Source organism: Fringilla coelebs (assembly GCF_963513975.1).
Source record: "Fringilla coelebs genome assembly, chromosome: 9".
NCBI classification, from domain to species: domain Eukaryota; kingdom Metazoa; phylum Chordata; class Aves; order Passeriformes; family Fringillidae; genus Fringilla; species Fringilla coelebs.
The window spans coordinates 14,290,111-14,313,674 of NC_140067.1; the positions used below are offsets into that span (position 1 = coordinate 14,290,111).

The following is a 23,564-nucleotide window of genomic DNA, read 5'->3' on the forward strand; positions in this document are numbered from 1 at the left end:
GCACAGAGCTCTGGCCAAGCACCACAGCTGCAGGGCTGCTGCAGGGGGTGCAGCATCACACCAAGGGGATCAGGTCCTGCTGGAGGTGCACGGGGCCCCAGCACCAGGGAAGGAAGCACTGGGGGAACAAGCAGGACCACAGCTACCCAACCCAATTCCCAGTGGGACCCTGAACAGAGCCCCAGTGAACAGAACTCAAGAAGTCTACAAAATGGGGGATAAGGACAACCTATGCAGACCTCTTTCCACCACCAGTGAAATAAGGAAGCCTTCACAATTTTTTCCATGCATGGATTTATTATGAAATCAGGTATTTTATGGGCAATCATAACAGTTTCTACAATAATAAAGTTTAATACTTTAAATTACTCGGGAAGATTCCACATACAAGATCCTTGAGTACTTAATTTAGTACCTATTATTCCTTAAGACAAGGTTTTTTACACCACACAATAAAAACATGAAAGTATTTATGTTTTCTCCTATGCTGCACAGGTACAGCTTCATGTGCTGCAGTTTTCATCCTCACAAGAACATGCTATGTGTGCATCAACAGTGTCCTTCAAATCCTCTGACTTCTGGTCAAACTTCATCTGCTTGTCTGTCAGGCTGGTGGCTGAATCTGATGGGGAACGAGAAATGAAAATTAAACAGTTTACTTCACAAGTAGTTCTGCAAGCTACAGCATTTACCATGCACTAGTTATTAATTACAGCAGGCTTGGCTGTTCCTCACTGATTTACATATTCATATTTGTCTAAGTCACACAGAGATGTTCCAGGAAACCCACTTCATTAATAAGCCCAATTCTACCTTGAAAGCTACTACTTCCGTGCAGAATTTGATTAATGATACATTTAGGAAAGGGTATTACAATCTTTGAGAAAAAATAACTTGGAAAACAGACACAGCTCTATGCTCTATATAATCTGTATCTACTTTATCTAATGTTTTATAATCTACAATGCATGTATAGAAAATAAATCCTCCTATATCTCTGGGCCTGTGTGCGACAATCCTGTCCACACCTGCCCTTCTAGTACCTAAATCAGCTCAGTGAAGTAGGATCACACTGAAAGGCAGTGATATATAAAAAACACAAGGCAAGGATCTCTGTTTTGGGGCGCTGCACTTGGCCCTCTCTGGCTCAGTCTGCACATGCTGCAGTACCCAGCTTTTCAGCTGAATCGCAGCGCTGACTGCGCTGCTGTCCTGCCCTTACTTTGTTAGCCCTAAGCACCACAAAGGAGAACTCAGTTTAGATGTTAAATCCCAATGCAATGAAAACAATTAAATGTACAATAGAGAACCATCTCCCTCACTGAAGGAATGTTTGCCTATTCGTAAAGCAGGGAAAGGGCTTCAGGCAGTCGGGCAGTAAGTCCATGCCCACCTACGGCGATGCTGTATTCACGTTTCCCAAGTGGAATAACAGTCAAGTGACAATCTGTTTATACTTTTCCCAGCCCTCCCCGGTGGGATTTCTGTCGCCTTACCGGCAGGGAGGCAGTGGAAGCCCACGGTGACGGGAGCGGTCCTGGTGGGGGAGCAGCCCTTGGTGCAGCGCAGCACGGGCTCCGTGGAGTAGCAGCGGGACTCGACGCCGGCCAGCTGCACCGCCCTCTCCAGCTTCACAAAGGAGTGCCGCAGCTTGCAGGCTGCAACAGCCAGGGGAACAGCTTTTGGGATAGCGGGATAAAGCTCCGGACCCCCCCAGAAGGACCCATCTGCCAGCACTGCCCATCTGCAAACTTCCCTCTGTGAAGACTGTGTTTGGATCTCAAGTGAAGAAGATTTACTGACTGATAAATCTTTCAAATCAGCCTGTTAGATATGGAGCCCTGGAAAGCTAATCAGGATATAGAAACATAGTACTTTCCAATAAACATTTTCCAAGGTAAACTGGCTTACTGAATAGCTGTCAAACCACGTGTTAAAATGTTGAATATTCAGCAGTGGGGCTAAAGGGGAGATTTCTGACCAAATAAAATTAATCACTTGAGAATTGCGTTATTACGAGTGTCATTCAGACACAGAACTGGTCAGAGAGAGAGCAACAGTCATTGCTGCCAACAAGTAATATTGATCTCATTTTGGATTCCCAGGACAAACAGTTACAAGTGAGAAGCTAAACAGACCACAATTCATTCCTAGATATAAATTTTATGTCTTCAAATTTCAGCAGCTTCCACCATATGTTAAATGGAAACATTTAAGAATGTGGTCACCACCAGCCACAGAAATATTGTTGTGGATGTGTATGTTGACTCCATATCCATCTAAAGCAAGTTTGTTGTCCAGAATTTGTGACAAAAACATGGAAGGATGACAGCTAATGCAGAGCTAGACATGCACAAGCCATCTCCAGGGCCTGAGGAGACTTCCCACCGGGCAAGTCTCTACAGATGCAACGTGCCCGTTCTCCTCAAGCACTGTGGTGTGATATTGCATCATAACCTCAGCTGAGAGCTGCACACCATAGGATCCTAATCTACAGGAAGACTTAAAATGCAGCTTTTTCATTTCAGCCATGTAATTAAGTCCCTGGACTGCTCATCTACTTTGTACATACCAAACATGAATGCTTTGTTTGACAGGTTGCACTGGTTCAAAAACCGGGTGGTCAGCCCTGGTAATAGCTACTAATCCCCATCTGATTTTTTGATGGACTAATTGCTGAAAATTGATGTCCAAAAAATGGGGTTGTGCTTAAAGAAAAGCATTGCGTGTGAAGCTTATCCTCTTTCTGATCCTCATCTAAAATACTTCAAAACTGAAACAAAGATTTTGATTCATCTTATTTTTTGAACTACAACTAAGTTGTATATTTTGGCTTGTTTAACCTGTGATTTCTTATCTCTTTCTCACCTTGCAAGTAATTTTAAAACTTAACATATAACTTAATAATTAATCTTCTAATATGTTTTTAATTACCAAAATATATATGGATTTTAAATTTTCTGAACAGATTCTATATTTCCTGAACAACTGCAGTAATATTATATTAAATTAATTAGAGCTTGCATACCTCCTCTACAAGGCCTTTCTTCCAAAATCCAAGAATGCCCAAAGTTCACTGCATCTTTAGCTACATATCCGTTAGGCATCCGGTATTCCTGTTCACATTCCGCATCGTATTTTCCACACAGTCCACACATTTTGCCTGCCATCCATAAAGCAACTTGGATCTTGGAGGGAAAAGAAGCAAGAAGTACTTCAAGTTCAAAAATATGATACCTATGGAGCACATTTTTGCTATGCAGGTCCCTTCCAGTGTAAGTTAACGCACAAACATTTAAAATCTCTTTGATAAGAATTCAAAAGGCTCTGACAGTCAGATGCCAAACTCCTGTGGGGCTGCAGAACCTATAAGTGATACAGTCTTTATAACTTACTGTGCCAGTCTAGGATGGGAAGTTATTCATGCTCTAGACTATTAATATGCTGAAGCTTTTTTCTGATGGTTGTTTTGCTAGTACAAGAGACAGATATGAAGCAGTTTACCAACCCCCTTACGTTCCAGCTTCATGTTAATTTGAGTGCAGACTTTACACCACTCATTGATCTAACAAGAATGGCTGCATTTTTGCTGTTTTGGAGAATTATACAGCTGTAAGAACGGTGTCAGGAGCTGAAAACTCATTTTTCTTGCAAAGGCACTGCTGACTCAGGGTGTGTACACTCACAGAGCCACTTCCCAACACACATCTGTACTGCAAGAACAGAATACTTTTGTTGATCAAGGATTCTCATTTCTCACACTCAGAAATAAAGAGCAGGACTGTGCAGTCCTGCAGCATTGTCTTCCCTCTGGGGTTTTTTGTGCCCTGCACGCACTTGCCTTTGCCACTGTACACCCTTGCCTTCATACATACAGATTTAAGGGAATCCTATGGAAATATCTTAAATACACAATCTTATGAAGAGGAGGAATGATACCCTGAATGTGTATCCATCAAAGTACAGTTTATCAATGCCATAGGCTGGGGCGAGAAGTACAAGCCCTTGATTTTCACTGTGGATCCACAGAGAAGCACCTAGAAGGAAAAAAACAAAACAAAACAAAACCAGACCAAACCTAGCTTCTTTAGGAGAGAAAAAAAGCAACTGTCATATTTCTAAAATGTTCTTTTCTTCAAAATTTCTCAATCACCCTATTCAAGAAACAAAAATATAGAGGAAAGCAATGTAGAAATGGGCATACATAGAAAATGGGTGTTTGCAAAAGGATGGAAGAGAATGTTAATGGTCATGGACTTATTAATTTTTTGAGGTTACTAATGTAATCACATTTATGTCTATAAATTGTTATTGAGCTGTCGATAGTATCTCTGTATTTGTGCAGATTAGCCAGGCTCTGAGTGCACTGCATTGGAATATGGAAATATGAGGAACACCATGACTGCCACTGGGGCCATTTCTAGCACAAATATCACTTCCCAAGTACATACCAAATAGGACAGAGCTCAGCACTGGTACATGCTAACCCAATTTCAGCAAGATTTAGCCCAATTCACTTATTGCAACTCTTCAGTCAGAAGACCCACACTGCATACAGCCCCCGACTGCACAGCACAGGATGAAACAAGGTCTTCCTGTACTTTTCACAGAAACAAACTATTCCTGTTTTGGAAGAATCAAGTAGGCTGTATCACCAGCTCTCCATACCTATCCCTGGCAGAATGCAAGCCAAATTTATACCTACAAATCAAATCAGGAAAAACATCGATATACAAGTCACGTGTAGTGGATTTTAGAAAAGCTCTACTTTTTTAATCAAGAGAAATTTGATAGCATAGCCAAAATCTTCTCAAATTTGGGACTACAACAGCACCTGCAATGATGTACAAAAAGGTGGGATCTTCATGTTAATGATATCTTGCTTATTTAGGCTACTTCAAGAGCTTCACACTCTAATCAATCTTTCTAAGTGTCCCTCTGTACGTGAGTAAAGTACATATTAAATATTACCTTAAAACCAAAGAAACACCAATTGAATACAAATCACCTTCTCAAGATTCCTTCTCTTTCGTCCTTTCTCCCAAAACAGGTGTGAAAATTGAGCAGCCAATGCTGCCTCACTCACCAGCAGATGTCAATGACACGTTTGTTGGGCTCTCAGCCCCGTCCACCAGCAGCTTCACCCGTCCGTTGGCAGGGCGCATGTCGACCTCACTGCAAGGACAAGAGTGCTCACACCCTGCCTGTGCCACCCTCACAGGCTCACAGTGACAGAGGCAACTCCCTGCTCCCTGAATAGCTCATTTCAAATGCTGAAATTACATCAGAGGTACCCTTGTCACCTAAGATGCAGGATAAGAGCATCAAGGTCACATTCAATATGCGCAGAAAATATTTAAGGGGAGTGCTGAAAGCTCGTGGGCTGCTAGCCCCTGCAGGAAAGCTCAGATGGGAGCTCCTCTGATGCTAAATGTGGGCAATGAGGTCCCCCACGCTCCCAGCATCTGGCAGAAGTTACTTACTGATTGCCAAGCTTGATGTTGATTGCTTTCAGGTTTACAGCTTCTTCTGCATTCTTCATCATCACCAGGAACTTAAGGTCAGAGCTGCAGTCCTGAGCCAAGATGTGGTAGCAGTCTGCTGGCATGGTGTAGTTAAATCGAACTTCATTAAAGGTTGTGACCTTGTTGTAGGAAACTGAGCATTGAGCTGGTTAAAAAAAAAAAAAAGGCCAGTGAGTTTTGTCTTTTCCATGAGAGAAAGCCATTAAATTGTGTGGTTTGTTTTTAGTGCCATATTATTTTAGCTTCGTATTTTTTTCATTATGTGATCTTTTCATATGGCTCACAGGGACTTTTGGATAGTAAACACCCATAAACTCTTAAAAAGGCATATAAAGTGTGTTCTTCTATCTAACAAAAAAATATAATTGACAGAAATTTAAAATTTTATCAATTCAGATAATTTGTATCTTGATCCCTGAAATGATGATTTCTGTTCTACATGCACAGTATTTTCTCTCAGTTAAACCATCCTCATATTATTACAGAACATTTCCTAATTAACTGAGATAAACAATGCCAGAAAAATTTACAAGGTGTCCAAATAAATTGTGAGACTGAAGTTGTCATGCTTCTGAACCCAATTAGATCTGACCTTTCAAATGCTCCAGCACTGCAGAAGGGGCTTTAGCAAAGACATTCCAGCTGGGAGGCTGCAGCTCTGAGGCAGATATCCTTGGACCTACAGGAAGTGACAGGGGAAGCCTCATGGCTTTTTCATAGAGGGTAATCTGAAAAGGAATTCAAAAGCACATTCAAAATGTACCTGTGCCAGCAAACAGCTAGGATTTTTTTTTCCTATTTCTTCTACTTTTATTGTGAAGACTTTACGTGAACCCAACTCATCTGACTCGTTGTCCATGAGGATTTTGCTTTTGCTCAGTTTTCTCTCATGGTGTGAGAGAAGTCATTCAGGTATTGTTTGGGGGAGGATGAATTACTCCCTTTCAAAGATGGTGAGGTGAACACTTATAGAGACACTACAGATGGAAACTCATGTCTTATGAGTACCCACATCTCTCTCCATGAAAAGAATCACTATATCGACATCCTTGCATGAAATATTACAATGATAGAAATATATAAAAGTAATTTTCATCATATGCACCCAAACTAGTGCTAACTTATTTTTTCTTTCTCAGAATTGACCCACTGTAATTAAACAGTCACACTTTTCTACTAGGAATAAAATAGAAGAGCGATAAAAATATTTCATAATTACATCAGGAAGCTTGATAACAACATCACACGTCCTTGGAGAAGTCAGAGCCACGATCAACCTGGCTTGTCGAGAAGGATTCTTGTCCGTTTTTTCAGAGAACCCCAGCATAAATGCAGCCCCAGGGACAAACTTGTAAAACCTTCAAAAGTTCAAATCAGAAAGATTTAGTGAGATGGAGAAAAAAAAGGCTGCACACATCCCAGCTAGATTGTCTCCCACCTGTGTGTAAGCAGCATAACAATCTTCAGGATCCCTGGTTATGTCCTCACACCCATTCTCTGCTCTCTTCAAGTGTTAGTGAAAGGAAGGATCTGTTCCTCAGTTTGCAGTAATTAAGGCAAATATCAAGAGCTACTGTACATTAAAATAAGATGTAATCTCAATCAGCTTTTATGTCCAAAGGCAGTACTTGGACAGATCAGAGAATAAAGTATCAGCCAGTACTTAAGCTGCTAGAACCTCGTGTGCAGATGCTGATTTTTCCCAGTTGACCAGCATTGTTAACAAGTGTCACTGAAGACTCAACTCTCACCATTCTGCTACAGATCTGATGCTGGAAGGAACTTTAGGCCACTCCAGTTTCACTTGTACAGCAGGGTGGGCAGCAAACTGCCCTGTTACCAGCTCAGATGAGACCTTGTAGTCCTGGCAATTCCGTCCCCATTTCAGGTAGGCCTGTGATGGAGGGATAACAGTCCATTTTTTAGTGCCTGGAGCATTCCTGTGATGCATACAGGTCTGTACAAGCCAGTTTTGAGCCTTACCTTTGCCTTGTGAGCATTGTGGACTGAAGCATCAGCACAGAGCTTCCACTTGCTCGAATCTGTGAGGTTTGACACAAATACCTGCATGCGGGGCCTGAGGGAGTCAATATCAGCGTACACCACCAGCTGGAGGCCTCCTATCTTCTTATCATCACGGATGCCATGCAGAAAAACTGCCAATACTGGGGTTTTAACATCTCCCAAAAACTTTGGCTAAGAGGAAGGGGGAGAAGGCATGCAAAACATATAATTATAGAAGAGTTACCATGGAACATTTTAGATGCAAGATCTAGATGGATAAATGAAAAAATAAACAACTCAACCACAAATATATACCAGCATATGTATCACACCTATATACATGCCTATAAAACCTCATGCACATGTCTTTAATGTGCACGTGCCTCTGCATGCCAGATGGCTTTTATCACTGTGTTTTTATGAGCCAAAATCTGTGCCATTTCCTGAGCTACAGCTGATACCATGGAAATAGTCATATAATTAAAACACAGTAATGACTATATGATTTGGGCTTCATTGTTGGTATCCAGCCTGTGAATAAAAGAAAGTGGTTCAGTTTGAGCATCAGCTGCCAGTTGTATGCGTCACTCATTCCCACAGCAGGAACAGCCCCCACTCATCTCCTCTTGTTTATCTGTCTGGGTCCTGTGCTGGCTTTCTCCTCACTGGGAGTTCTGTGGGCCAGGCAGGTTTTGTGTTTGCACTGCAACTCAGCACAGAATATAATCCAGGACGTTTTCTCCAACATCAAGAACCCCTTCCCTTGGAGAACAGCCTGAAGTGCATCATGACCTTCAATGTCTTCACTCCATCATCCTCAAGCCTGCACTCATCTGCCTGCAGGTGCTCCATGCCCCCTCTGGAGCGTGCCTTTTGCTACCACCAATGTCCTCACACTGGCACTGCAGCACCTCAATCTCCCTCCAGGCTGCAGAGGTCCCAAAATGAGTCTCTGCAGGCGTCTGTTGGGTGGGATTTCCATGAGGGAAGGGCTGTGATGCAAGTAAGAAGGATCCTCACTGCCGAGGGAGGTGCATGTGGGAATTATTGTGCATGTCTTGACTGATACTGAGACTCAAGAGGTTGGCATTTCTCCCTTCCCATGATTATTGTTGTTGTTATTATTATATACAATTTTACTGTCAGTGCACAGCCACTCTGACATTATTCCAAACTGTCAAAACCCCCTAAAAATGATAAAAATGATGCAACTAACCCATGAAGCTCGAGATGTGGCATGACTGGATCTGGCAGAGGAATGTGAGCTGTCAATTTGGTCATCTGGGAGTTTTCTTTTTGGGAACTGCAAAAAAAAACAACCAAACAAACAAAAACAAACAAACAAAAATCAAACCACAACAGGCTTAAGAAGGTAACTTCAAAGCATGCTTGAAGAAATTGCACGAGGCAGTCCTGAGCCATACTCTCTGTCATGGCATTTGGCTTTGTCCTGCTTACTACACAGGATCTAACTCTGAAAAATGTTGTTTCCCCACACATAATTGACTCTTCATGGCCCATAAGGACCATACCTAGATGAGAATTCCCCGTATGAAAAAACAATGGACCAAAGCAAGTCAAATTTAATCAGCTTCTCACTTCAGTATGAAAGATCAGAAATTCTGCACAGGCCTGATGAACTGGAAGCTAAACTGAATGGACCAACTGAACAGAAAGGAGCATCTGAGTGGACACACACTGCTCAAATGGTACTTTTTGAGGAACATTAGGCTCAATACACTGCTCTGGCTGGCTCATGCCTTGGTAAGAATCTCCTCAACCAAAATACTATGAAATAAGGCATCCTCCTACATTTGTCCACATCGCTATCCTCATGTATGTGCCGTGATTCCAACCCAAGAAACCAGGTGATCAAAGCCAATCAAAACCAGGTGATCAAAACCAATCAAAACCAGGTGATCAAAGCCTCTGATAGTTCCTCCAAAGTGTGCAGCTCCAGTCTGTTTTATTGCTTTGGAAGAGGCTTTGCAGCTCCTTTGCACAGCCACAAGTGGCTTCTTGTGCACAGCACAAAAGGGAACACGGGTCTCTGTCTTTACCCATCTCAGAAGAACCACCACAGTTCTAATGTTATCAGTACTGTAATTTTCCTCAACAAAGATTACAAGTTGCCATTAAAGTCTCCATTTGACTGTTGACAGATTTCATACTTCTTTTAGTGAGGAAAGAAAAACTCACCTCTTGTCTGTGTGCTGATTTAAAGCGGTACTGATAAATCTCATGAGCCCCCTTTGAAAATGACAAAAACAAGATGATTAGAAGTCTCAGAGGAAAAGAAATGCTGCAATTGTATGAAAGTCTAAGAACTGGAAATTAAATAAGGAATTTACTGATTATCATTCATACATAGTTCTGTGTGCTTAGTCACAAGCACATAATGCAAGATGAAGTCATTTATATAAAGCATTAATGTTTCGGCCATAAAATTAAAACAGAACTATGCAATGTTTATGGACAGCAAATTGTCAAAAAACCCATTTCCTGACAGTAACAAAATTTTCAACAACTTGTGAAAACTTTTGAGATGGAGTAGACATCTGTGACAATGATTGCAGGTGTGTTTGTGGAATAAAGTTTTCAATTTTATGCTGCTAAAATCTACTGGTCAGCTCCTAATGTCCTGACTTGTCATGCAAAGCCAGTCGCCATCAGGAGCATGATTAGTAGCATCAGTTGATTTACTGACAAAATTACCCATATTTTGGAATATGCACTGCTGCTGCTGCTGCTGCCACCTTCCAGATGTCCTGAATGATGTTCATGGCTGTGGTGGCTCAGTGACTCACTGCTGCTGCTGCCATTCACGTGCCTCGAGTGATGCCCGTGGCTGTGATGACTTGATGACTTCCTGCTGCTGCTGCTACTGCTGCTGCTACTACTGCTGCTCTTGCTACTTCTATCACTGCTGCTGCTGCTCTTGCTACTGCTGCTACTGCTCTTGCTACTGCTGCTGCTTCTGCTGCTGCTACTGCTGCTTTTGCTGCTGCTACTGCTGCTCTTGCTGCTGCTACTGCTACTACTTCTGCTACTTCTGTCACTGCTGCTGCTGCTCCTGCTACTTCTGTCACTGCTGCTGCTCCTGCTGCTGCTCTTGCTACTTCTGCTGCTACTGCTTTTGCTGCTGCTACTACTGCTCTTGCTACTGCTACTCTTGCTGCTTTTGCCACTGCTACTGCTCTTGCTACTTCTGTCACTGCTGCTGCTACTCTTGCTGTTACTTCTACCACTGCTGCTCTTGCTGCTTGCATCTTTGTTTCTTGCTTGCTCTTCTTGATTATTCTCATCTTCATCACCAGCCTCTTTATGACGAGGAGAAACAGCAGATGATGAGGAAGAGGAGACAGCTGAGGAGGCAGAAGATGAGCTGGAGGGATGTTTGGCATCAGGGTCTGCCCCAAGCTCTGTAAGCACAGTGTTTTCTTTCTTTGAAGGTCGCTTCTTCTGGTGTCGTGTTTTATTTTCAATCTGCAAACACAATCCGAGAGGTGCAAAAGAGAGAATACATCTGGTCCTGTTTTTGCAAAATAAAACTTCTGTGGGTGTCGGACAAAGCTGGGTTCTCACACCAGCTTTTCAAGGAAAAACCACCTCGCTGCCTCACTCACAGCAGAGGCTGCAGAATTCCCTCAGATCCACTCCATCCAGCTGAAATCCAGCCCAGCCCACCTTGCTGGATGCACCCCACAGGAGCAATACCTCAGCATGGGGCACTGGCACCTTCCAAAACAGCCCCAGCCTTTCTTTGCCATGCCAGCTTCCCACACTGCACTTCTAATTCTTGCCCTCATTCGGGGGGAAATGTTCCCCACAGCCATACTCAAAGTCACTTGCCTTGAACACATTGTCAATGCCCAGAATCTTCTTCAGTTTGGCTTGAATGTCCCCATAGAGAGATGATTCACCCTCTTCCTCCGACTCCGAGTTTACTTCATTAACTATTTTAGAAGCTGCTCTGGATCCTGCCTGAATCTCCAGCTGAATTTTGTCGATATCAGCATCTGTTTCAACTGCACACCAATTGCACACATTAGAAAGCCATACTGCTTCAAATAGCACTGCCAAGCCTAAGATGCTCAGCGTTTTACCTGGGATCAAGACTATTTTAGCTTCGTGTTCTCCGATGAGCCTGTGCAAGTAGGTGTTTTTCAGGAAGCTGGCATCTCGTGACCTTCTGGCAAAGCAGAGCTGACAGCCGAGGTGATGCAGCTTGACACAAACGTCTCGTTTGTGAGCTTTTCTTCCCGCCACGTGGCCAAGATCCTCCGGAGAGCCGTAGGCACGTTTCCTTGGCGCGCTGTCGGCTCCCGGCTGCGTTAGAGATGAGATGTGAGCGCCACTGGGAGCGTGTCACAGCAAGAGTGGGACTACAGACAGCCACTGTGGGAGGGTAAATATTAGTGTATAAGCCAAAAAAATGGGTTACCTTTGTGAAGTCTTCACTGGAAGCTCTGGCTGATGGTTTGAAAGGTTCTTCCGCAATATTTGATGAAGCATCTCCTGGGAGAATTGCGGTTCTCTTTTCAACACCTAGCTCTCCTAAATTTCTTGATACGGCAAAAGCCTTATGTCTGTTGAGATATATGCAAAAAACAGTCAATTATTCCAGCCCCTCGTCTTTGGATTCATACATCCTTGTAAGCACCATGTGACAGCGCAGAGGTAAGATATTTGACCACAGGAATTATATATCAATGTAGAAATATAAACATTATTGAAGACAAAAAAAAAAAAAAAGAGTTCATGACAAATATAATTTTTTATATTGCAGGAGGTTTTCAAAGTCTGGATAAATTTCAACAAAGTTCTCAAAACACCAAATGTATTCCTTCAAGCACATAAATAAAAATCCTTAAAAGACAATAAAATAATAAAAAAATAATAAGAACACAAAACCATAAACAATTTAATATAAAAATTACACTGGTAAATAATTCAGGTATCTTCTGATTTTTAGCTACTCCATTTGTCTCCTTTGTGCTTTACCCAAAGGTTCTGCTACACACTGAAGAATCACTTGGCCTCTCTAAAGACCTCTGTGGGAGGTCAGTCAATAGTGAACTTTGTCAGGCTTCAGCAACACAAAATATTCTGAAGTCATGTTACTGTACCTTCCAACCACTAGCTCAGTTTCCTCATGGCATGGATTTGTTTCAATCTTAATATTTTTCAGCTTCATGTCTATCTTGGCATCAAATTTCATTGGCACTCTTGTCAGGACCTTGCCTTGAATTTCCACAGCTTGTTGGAAGTATTCTGTGTTGACACCCATTGTTGCAAATTTCTGTATGTATAAGCTGAAACAGAGTGCAGCAGTCAGGTGTAAGGAAGGTGCTCTTTTCACCCATGTGGTTCTGCCTTCCCTTAAAAACCTCCTTCATATGGAGAGCCTCAGAAACCTGCCGTACCTGGGGTTTATGTCAGAATGAATCTGCACAGTGGATTCGAGCAACTGGGAAGGTCTAAAATCTCCAGTTAAAGGGGGAGCTATCTTTCCATCAACTGCAAATGCAAGAACAATATTTAAACATTGTAAAAATGAAAGAAAGGAGTCAAACATAAGCAGTTTCCAATAGGAGGTAGTGTTTTTGTTAGTACAGCAAATACAGCTGGAAAAGAAGACAGACTTTGGGGTGCATGAAACCTTTCACGATTCTGAAGAATACTGAAAATATAGAGGAAGCTTGTTATGAAGGCAAAGGTTCTGAAGCAACACATTGAAAATGGAAATAAAAATATACTGAGAAATTGAAGAGCTGACCCAAAAGAGCCATCCTCTCCAGCCTGTTGAGCTGCCTGTCAGGGGCTGCCTGACCCCCCAGAGCAGCAACTGCTCCCACCAACTCAATGTTAATATTGACACAGAAATCCTGAGGGTGCCTTCTTTTACAAAGTTTGAATTTTAAAAGACAATGAACAAGAGCCAATGGCAGAGGAAGATTTCTTGTAACAAGTCACCAATTATATTTTCAGCTGTGGACTGCCCTTGGAAATCAACAGCCCAGATGACTTTCACTCATTTTGCAGCCCATCCCCAACTTGGCTATAAGGTTGTTATTTAAAAAACCCAAACAAGCACACAGAAGACACACAAGGGGCAGAGCTGCAAAGATGTTACTAAAGCAAACTGACAAACCAAAAACCAGCAAAGAGTGGGTACGTGGGAGAGCACAAGCACATGTTCATCACCCTTCATTCCTTACATGGTGTCAGCAGATATTGGAATCAGTCTTGCCTAATTTAAGTCTGCTGCAAAGCCCACAGTGTGATCACATAATTAACTTCTTGATGAGGATTAGCATGTTTGTTGTTTTAAAAGAGAGCTCCAATCTCTTTCACAGGCCCTCTTCTCTTCCTCCTTCCTAATGCTACTAACAGCGCTCTTTTGATTGTTTTCTATTTTCTTCTCTTTTTAAATCAACATTGAATCCTTAGGTTGTGTGTGCACCTCTCAGGAACCACCCCCTTCTACCCATGTCTGCATCAGCTCCCCAGGCAGCTCTTGTGGTTTTTTGGCCTTGAACATTGAGGCCTGTCTCTCTCTGGTTTCCCAGGTTCTCATCTTGCCTCTTCTGTCGTCAACGCATTCAAAGTCACTGCACAAACCAGTGCATCCAGCCTGTCTCCCAACACTGCCCCGCTCTCCAACACCAAACCCAGTTCTTTTCCCGACCCCCTGGCTCCGCTCCTTTCCCCGGCCCTGTCCCTCCTGCCCAGCCGCCCCGGCCCGGCTCACCGCTGGCAGCCGCCCTGGCCAGGGCGGTGCTGTAGGAGCTGTACTCCAGGGGCAGCCCGGTGCCCGTGGGCACCACGTAGCGCAGCTCTGCCAGCCACAGCGGCTGCGCCCACTGCGCCGCCAGCCCCGCGCGCAGCTGGGCCGCCAGCCTCCTCAGCAGCGCGCTCCTGTCCGCCGGCTCCAGGACCGCCTGCAAGGACACGGGGACACAGCACGGGGCCACGGGGAAGGGCAGCGCTGCCCCGGGCCCCAGAGAGAGCAGGGCGCCCCGGTACCTTCACGGCCTGCTGCAGCGCTTCCTTGTTGATGTTGATGTAGGCCAGCTCTTGGCCAAAGAGTTTGAAGTAGGCTGATATCAAGGGGGTTTCTGCCGGCAGCTCCTTCCATCCCAGCAGCTGGGGAACAGATAAAGAGACAAGCAAAGTTTCTTCATGGAACACTTCGTAAATAATAATTTGTCCTAAACCACCCGTAACTAAACCCATCACTGGCCAAGCTGCCCTTTCCCTTTGTGAGATTTCCCACTGTAGATAGCACGATGGCACTAATTCACTCTTCCCTCCACCATTGAGATGTCCACAAATGTTTGGTATCCCAACGCAAAAATGTTCACACACAGGGTCTGAGCCGTTAGTACCACTGCACCCAGTTTGAAAGCACTGCAAAAAAAAAAGAATCTTTTCTCTTGAAGACAAAAGCATATTCTTGTAATCTAGGTGAGGCAGATGAAGGGAGAGAGTAGGAAGCCTGCCAGGCATGTGACACACTGTGCTGCAATGCCTGCTATTCCCTTCCCTCCTGTGCTCCTCCTGCAGCCATCTCTGAGCTGGGGAGGAGGCAGAGCCAGAGCAAAAACTGGCAGAAGCTATTGCAGCCATGGCAAATGTCCCCTGAAGTCCCCACTGCACATCTCTCCTTCACAGAAATACTTGAGCTGACTCCTAGGAGAATAGTTTGCCTCCTGATACAGGGCTTAGCTAGAGTGAGAAGCATCGCCAATGCCCCTTCACACAACCCACACGTTGTATTACTGCAAATACCTACAGCTTTTCCAATCTCCTTTATCTTTTTGTATGTGGAATATTCAGCAAATGGGATATTTCGTTTCACGATGACATCTGTGAGGCCTTCCACGCGGACACCAACCTACCAAAACAGCGTGAGAAGGAGCAGTCTGAAACATGCTTAAAGAGGAAACTTTGTGAGCAGTTCTAATTTGAATTTGATTTATTATTGACTTAGGTAAATATTTACCTCCACCAAATCAGCCACCGACCCTGCAGAATATGCCATCAGCTTGGAAATGATTGCTGATGGGAACATCGTTCCTGGGCTGTTCATAACAAGGACATCTCCAGCAGCACCAACTTTATAGTTATCTATGGCAGAAGAACACAAGAAGCACCTCTTTTCTAACACTCTGTTTATCATTCAAGATCATATTTCTGCAGCTATTTCCACTGCCAACTTTAGGATAGATCATTACATCAACTCTAACTGTTTGGGCAGAAATTATTAAATGGCTACTCTAAACATATGAATTTCACATTTAATTTAATTTCTCACTGAAACAAAGAATGCCATATTTCTCCAAAGGACTTAATATTTTAAGAATGGATTTCTGAAGTGAAAGTTTCCTGATCACTGAAACACTTACTCACCAAAGTAACCACCAATACGTATGACCTTGCTGTAGCGATAGCTCAGCCTGTCCAATTTGGGGGCCAGCAGCTTAAGGGCGATATTGCAAGCTGAAGATCTAAACAAAATGAGAAAGGAAATAGTATCCAGAAACAAGCTCATGCCAGTAAATAAACTGACTTCAGTTTCAGCACATGCAGAAGATCATAATTGGCTGAAGAGCACCTGCTTTGTTCCTGTCTCTACTCACATGTTGTACGTGTATGGCAACCGGCTCTTGGACAAAGCCTTCATGTGGGAATACACAAAACTGGCCACTTGCAAATTGCTCTCCTTCATGGCCACGTTGGCAATGGTTGTTATCAAGGGGAGGGCAGGCCTTGTCTCAAAGATAACGGCACAAGCCATCATCCGCACTTCGGGGGGCAGCGACTCGTCAGCGAGGATCTGGATGAGATACCCCTGCACCTGCAGAGACAGAACAGGGTCTGGAATTACCAGTAACTGAAACCATTTTGCAAACTGGATCCACACCTAACCCACAGGAAATATGGGAGAGGGGATCATTATCCCTGCAGAAAAGTGTCCTGATCTCTTTTACTGCAGGGTTCCACATAACTTTACTAATATAACTGGAGGGACCATGGTGGAACAGCGCCATGAAACCACTGAAATGGAAATAAATGTCCATCTATCAACCCATGACAATCCAAAAGGCTTCAGCCTTGCTTTGTGCATTATGGACACTCAAATATCAGTGAACACCTTTGGAAGAAAAAATTGTTCTTAATAAGACAGATTCATTGTTTGAAGTAACTCCACTGACTCAGTGAGCATGCTTCACTATTTTAGACCAGTTTTAAAAGGGTTCAGCAGTTCACCAAAGACAGTCTGAGTGAATGGATTCTCATATGGGTACAATACCTAAACGATCTGAAAGTCTTGCCTACACTTTCTGTGACAGCAACCTGAGTGTGGGTCAGCGGTGACTCACCCAGCCTCAAGGGAAGGGTCTAAAAGAGGCAAAGCCATGCTGACATTTAGCCCAAGAGTTTAACAGAAAGTGTCTCTCATCCTGATTACAGAGGCAATTTCAATTATATGTCTGACTTTTAGGTGGCTAAGTGTCTACTATCTATAACTAGCTCAGGACTTAGTTAGTTACAACAGATGATAAAAGCAACACTGCTTTTATAATTCAGAAGATTCCTACTGACTAAATATCATTACATCTTAGCAGAAAACATCAGATAAATGTAAAACTGAGTAGTATTGTTCTCAAAAATAATCTTTGTTTGAAAAAACTGAATCCACACACGATAGCATCAAAATCATTACACTTATGGTACATATTGTAATTCACTAAGTAAAGAAAATCTACCAGATCCTACATACTGTTTTGCAGTCCTTCCAAGCAATTTTTCTCAAGGCCATTATGGCATCAATCTGAATGTGGATGGGGATCTCAGAAGCACTGGATGAAAAGATGGGAAGGAACTTGAGGATGCGCTTGATGCTGGCTGGCTCTCCCATGTTGCCAATGCACTTCAGAGCCAATTTCATCTTGTCCTCGCGGCCCCTGCTGATCGCCTCGTCGGCCAGGTCATGGATGGGCTGCAAACAAAGCACAGGTCAATCAACCTTCTCACTCTGGTGTACAGACTGTCCACAGTGTCCCCCTTACCCACCGAAAAGCCTACCACAGTAAAGCAACTGGCTTTGATAAAAATCACTCAGCAGTGGTTTCTCTCAGGATTTTACCCTTGCAATGTGAAAACTGTGTTTTCAATGATGAAGCAAATGATTACATTGACAAAATCATTTGATGCCTTTGTTCTGAAGAAAACCTACAAAATGTGTGTTTATATTTCCAGTTACCCTTTTTATACTGCATATAAAAAGAATTAAGCTAATATAATGAACATTACTAAGCTATTTAAAAAAAAAACTTGGCAAAAAGCCACCTACCTGGAGAACTTCTTTAGGACAAGCTGAGGTCTGAGAACAGTATCTATTCACCACAGAACTGTATCCCAAGCTGGCAAGTTGTTGAAGCACGGGATTTTTCTGGATTCGAGAACTTGTCACTAGATCCTGGGAAGAAGAAAAACATTTCATTTCATTTCATTTCATTTCATTTCATTTCATTTCATTTCATGTCATTTAATACAGTGCTTCACAAAGCTTTCAGAGCAGGAAAACCATCAGATCTTATTGGAAGGGATCAATTTCAGAATGATTACTGTTCTTAGCTAAACAAATTAAAGTAGGTTGTAGACAATATATTTGGAAGCTTTACTTAGGAGCTTAATTCCCCACTAGTTTATACACATATAAGCTTACATAGCTACATTTTGATTTTCGTCAACTGAACACTGAAAATGTTAAGATTATGGATAAATATCAATGTATAAATGGAATACCTCTAGAAAAATGTGCAACTCAATTATATTAATGATGCATTTTCACATAATTTCTGCTTTTCCTGTTTAAGAATATTGGCTAGAGATGGCAAAAATCCTTCTCAGAATTAATGGTTCATTATTGTGTCAATGCATTTGATGTTTGCACTAATACTTTTACTGCAGCATTTTCCACTTCATGGACTAGTATGCAATTGAAAGAGCTGCTCAAGTGACATAACACCCCAACCATCATTTGTTTCAGAATTAAGAGATTAAAGGGATTAAGTTTGGTCTGTAGAAGGCATGCCATGTGATCCCTGAAAATTAAAATGGGAATTATTCCCAGAAGCTCTTATAAGAAAAGGCCTTTATATCAACATAGAGAAATGAAGGCATAGAACTATCCTCTAACAAATGGCATGCCAAAAAAAATTCACGGGTCAAGGTTTCCACAAAATTAGCATACACAGGAGGAGAATCCAGCCTCTAATGTACTTCATCACAGGTTGTTGAGTATCATTCCAGGAAAGATTCACATGGCTTTACTCACCGCTGCTATTGGAACGGTGTGTTCATCAGCTTTTGTTAAATGGAGAGCAAAGGGAACACTGAGCAGAGCCTGAAGGTAGCTGAGGTCATCACTGCGGATCCTGCTCTTAATGAATTTGAGAGCTTCTGCCGTGCCCGTCGCAGAAACTGCGCTCAGCAGCCATCGCCTGCAGAGAGATTTTCAAAAATCCTTCATTTCAGCTCCCAGGTGTCACAGAACCAGAAGAGTTTCTTCCAGGCTGATCCAATGCGATACCTGTAGCGGGGTTTATCTGAGCACTGTCTCCAGATGGATTCCAGGGTGTCAGCACTTGTCAGCTTGCAGAGCTGGACGAGCTCCAGGAAACGGTACGGGAGATCATCATGGAAATCTTGTTGGTTGTTCAGGACTATGTGTTGCAGAGTTTCGATTATCTGTTACAAAACACGAGACGGAGGGCATGCATGATTACAGTCTTTGGAATTTATGATCAGGGGTTTTATTTTTAATTAGGAAAGCAATTTGGAAAAAATACCCGTTGCTCAGGGTTCTTGGTCTTGATGAGCTGCACTGCCATCTGCGGCAGCACTGCTGGGAACTGGTACCGAAGGCCTCCGTAGCTCTGCAGGGAGATGTCTGGGGAGCTCCCCCATTCGCTCTTCACCTCCAGCAAGGTGAGTTGTTGTCTGTCAAGAGACAAGAGTCACAGGAGAAAAGCATTATCTCTCTTCATCCTCATGTGAGTTTTGTTTGTTTGTTCAGTGATACTGTGATGGTAACTGTCTTACTCTTTAAAAAGTTTTCTTATCAAAAGAAAACCTTTAGTTAATGAATAAAGCTTTCCATCTAGAACAAAATGGCATTGGAGTTATCTACAATGAAGTTGTTTCTGAGGAGAAGCAAAATCGCTGTCTGCTTACCTGGTGTAATGAATGATCTTATTTCTACATACACTTTCTTCCTCCTGACACTACAAATTAGCCCCTTTCCAGAACAAACAGAGCAGTAAAGTAGCATTCTTATGGTGTAAGCGAACAAACCAGCTTTTCTCCTTTCCTTCCATGTAATTGTAATGCCAGTTTGACCAGGGTACAAAAAGAAAATGGTTTGCTGAACTTTTTGGACTGTGGAAACTCTAAGTGTGAGTACACATCTCCATTCAACTGCTGTGGAGCTCAAGTCTCATTTCACTTCAGCTGGGGGTGAAGGGGACTGCCAGAACCTCTAGTTATTCTCACTTTGTGAAGCAAGGCCACGTCCCACCTACTTTGCTTCCGTGACAGCGACTCCGGTGGGTTCACTGAATGGTGAGATCTGGTACACCTGCTGAGACACCACCTCTGTGATCAGGGCACCACTGTCAGACTGCTTCAGCTTGTAGGAGAAAGCTGCAGTCCCCTTGATGATCCTTTCTTTCTGTAGGAGGACAGGGTAAATAAAGAGTGAATAAATGGGAGCGTGGTGGCCGTGTTTGTAATTAGGAAGATCTTTCCACATCTCACATACCATCATGTCAACAGGGCAGGGATAGATGTAAGCCATTCCAAGACTCTTCACCACTTTTTCCTGGCAGTTATTTTGGTCTACAGTTTTGGTCACAGAGACTCGGTTGTTCTTCTTGTCTTCCTGGATGACATACCGTGTATGGCAAACACCTCCTATCCCAGCCTGGCAGATGAATACAGAAATGAGACTTCCCAATTATTTCATGATTTCCCTGTGTGAGAAGTTTTACTTAATGAAGATTCTCAGTAAAGCTGTTACTATTACATACAATCATTCCTATTGAACTCAATAATAGGCATGTGAGCAATACTCGGTTAGGGGATGGAGTTTAAACTGAAAAAGTAATCAATTAATATCAACAATTAGCAAATAAAATTGATCAAATAGCTGTATTACAGAAGCCATATAACAAATAAATTCATGGATAACAATTCTTTTTCTCCAAAGAACTACATGTTAAGACTTAAAGACATATGTCTTAGAAAGAATTCAGCCCAGGTACACATTTACTTCTATAGGAATGAAAATCACTTTTTTCTTACTACAAACACACAAAAGTAGATGCAAATAGACAGAAACTCAGAGGAAGACCAGCTAAAGAGAATAAACACATCCTTTCAGCAAAATAGTTTTAGAATGGAAAGAAACACACCTCTTGTAATTCATACACATTCTGTGACTTCTTGATGGTGATCTGTATCATGTTCAGTATTCCTCTCACTATGTTAACGCAAATATCGGGGCAGTTTTCCGGGCCATAAATGTTTCCAACCCGTCCACTGCTGTACTCAAACTTGAAGGGCCGGGTAAGGCACGAGGAAACCATCTGGGTGATTTTGGAAGATCGAGTGAACGGGTCCCTGGGCCAGATGCCATTGTACTCCTCGAGCTGTGGGGAGCGGATCTGGGAGGAAATCAAGGTGCTTAGGTGAATAAAATCCCTTTGGTACTAAATATGCAAATGATTTGGAAGAAATTAAGATAACCACCAGTGAGAGACTCTTTTCTTCCAAATGTAGGCTTAGAAAATCATAGAGCAGTTTATTCTTTTGTCTTGTGCTAACACTACTGTAAAACCAGTGCAAATCCTGTCTGCTCAACAGTACTATTTCATCTTACAGAAGCAGTTAACGTATCAAATAAAGTCTCCCTTTTTGTCAGCCTTAAAAGAAATGTTGGGCTTTAGATTTAGCATTTTAAAAGCTTGTACCATTTTAAATGTAAAAAAAATATGCTGTTTTAGAATGTTTCATTTTAACTTATTCCTATACGACTTTTTTTTTGGACTAAACTAATTTACTATATTTGCTTCATATTTGTTACTTATTTAAATCAACCAAAATGATTTAACAATGAACAATATATTTATAAACACTGAGATACAATGTAAATTAGAAGCAATTTCAATAACTTTGGCAAAGTTACTGCCAGCTTAGGTACCTCAGAGCACAGGCTAATGCACATTTTACAAGAATTTCAGGACAAAGTCTATAGTGTGAAATGCAATCCCTAGCCCCCAGTTTTCAAAGATCTACAGTGCAATACAACTGGTGACAGCTGCCATTGAATTCAGTATTCCAAAAAGACCCTTTGATTTGTAACTGAATTAAAGGGATAAAAGTACATTTCTGAAGCATATTTATTTTGAATTGAGCCAGGTCCTATCACTGCTGACATCAGCAGAAGGATAATTTCCCATGTACAGGTTTTTTACTGCATTACTCAAACACTAAACATTATTACATACTCCTTTTTTATGATCTTCACTTTTTAATCTTACCTTTATCATGTATCACTTTTTAAGCCTATTTTCATTAGTTGCCTTCTTGACAATGATTTTACACACCCAAGTCCTGGCTTCCCACAGGAGTTCGAAGTGCGTGTTAAGACTAGAATCAAATTTTAGAGCAGGTTTAAACGTCCTTAGTTTTCCATTTTCTAGCAAACCCCCAGCAGCTGTATTTCCACTATGAAGTCTTGAGGAACAGCTGCTGCCAACAACTTCCACAAAGAGCACAGGTAAGTGACTCATCCCTCTGAAAGGGCAGCTTGCAGCTCATTCTCTTTCACCTACAGTGACAAGCCTCCAGCTGTGTTTCCTGCAGCTTCCCTGCACCCCACATCAGCCAGATGCAATTCAAACTGTGATTTTAGCTTGCTGTGGCACACTTAGGAGGTGCAGTACCTTGAGGAGGTAGGTGTTCTCCGACAGCCCACTGATCTCTAGTTTGCAGCTCAGGCGCACACCAGCTTTGGCTAATTTCTTTTCTTGAAGCCCATTCAACACCCAGCCTTCATAACTGTACAAGTAGCTCTTTCTGCTGCTGAATCCAGGGTCTGAGGGAAATAATAGCCATTTTCACAATACTTGTATGTTCTAATAAATAGAAATAACAGCAAATTCACTGAAAACAGGTTATGGAAGAAAATTAACTTACCAATGTCAAACTTCTGACTACCTACAAAAAGAGATGAAAAACCAGGTAAGTAATGTTCAATCTAGAGCCAATCGCTGCCACTGAACTTTAGGAACATTTAGAAAAGAAAGGTGAAGAAAGGATATGCAGCCTTACCTACAAGGGTGAGCGCTAGTGCAAGTATGATCCCCCTCATAGTGAAGGTGAATGGGGCTGTGGCAGACATGGTGACACTTTTATGGAAGAAAGCTCAGGAACACGTGGCTCTGTTCTGCTGAATTCTCAAGTTTTTTATCAGTTAATGTAAACACCTCCCTTTTTGCAATCATGCTTTCTCTTCAGATGGAATAACAGAAATCAAGGCATACCTCGGCATCTCGCTGATCATCCCATAAGTGATTGCTGAATTGTTTGAAAGTTTCAACTTATCCCAATAAGTTTTTACTAGATCACTTACAATAATTTTACAATAAACACGTTACTTAATTTCCTAGGTTGTGTCACAGCTGGCTGCTGCTATTTGGTCCCACCATAGATTAGGTTGATTTTGCCCAGGTTATGCTGACCTGGCACCTGACCCAAACTGTTATCTAGCTGATTGCAGCCCAATTAGCAGAGTCAGTATCACACACTGACACTGTTCCTCCCCTTCCCTCAGCACTGGTTCCAGCTGCCCCTGCAGACAAGGACAGATATCCCCTTCCTATTATACTCCTACATGCACCAAAGCACATTTAACAACCTAATGAAAACCTATATATATGCCACATATATATATTTATT

General features: G+C 42.4%; 1 protein-coding gene across 1 annotated transcript; it reads right to left on the reverse strand.

Annotated features, from left to right (window-relative positions):
• Window positions 1-503: 503 nt before the first annotated feature.
• On the reverse strand, window positions 504-23,007 carry LOC311156951 (vitellogenin-2-like; the record flags this gene model as incomplete). The annotated part of the gene is made up of 35 exons (XM_084211296.1): window positions 504-622; window positions 1,497-1,658; window positions 3,029-3,188; window positions 3,940-4,037; window positions 5,087-5,175; window positions 5,484-5,670; window positions 6,118-6,253; window positions 6,745-6,883; window positions 7,277-7,419; window positions 7,509-7,721; window positions 8,746-8,832; window positions 9,729-9,779; window positions 10,245-11,015; window positions 11,382-11,557; window positions 11,636-11,858; window positions 11,974-12,118; window positions 12,659-12,844; window positions 12,956-13,049; window positions 14,284-14,473; window positions 14,559-14,678; window positions 15,328-15,429; window positions 15,538-15,662; window positions 15,945-16,042; window positions 16,175-16,392; window positions 17,320-17,538; window positions 17,893-18,018; window positions 18,880-19,045; window positions 19,135-19,292; window positions 19,394-19,544; window positions 20,126-20,274; window positions 20,365-20,526; window positions 21,017-21,268; window positions 22,550-22,701; window positions 22,803-22,823; window positions 22,938-23,007. 35 exons carry the CDS (start codon window positions 23,005-23,007, stop codon window positions 504-506), a joined length of 5,658 nt encoding a protein of 1,885 aa, XP_084067422.1.
• Between the last annotated feature and the right edge of the window lie 557 nt (window positions 23,008-23,564).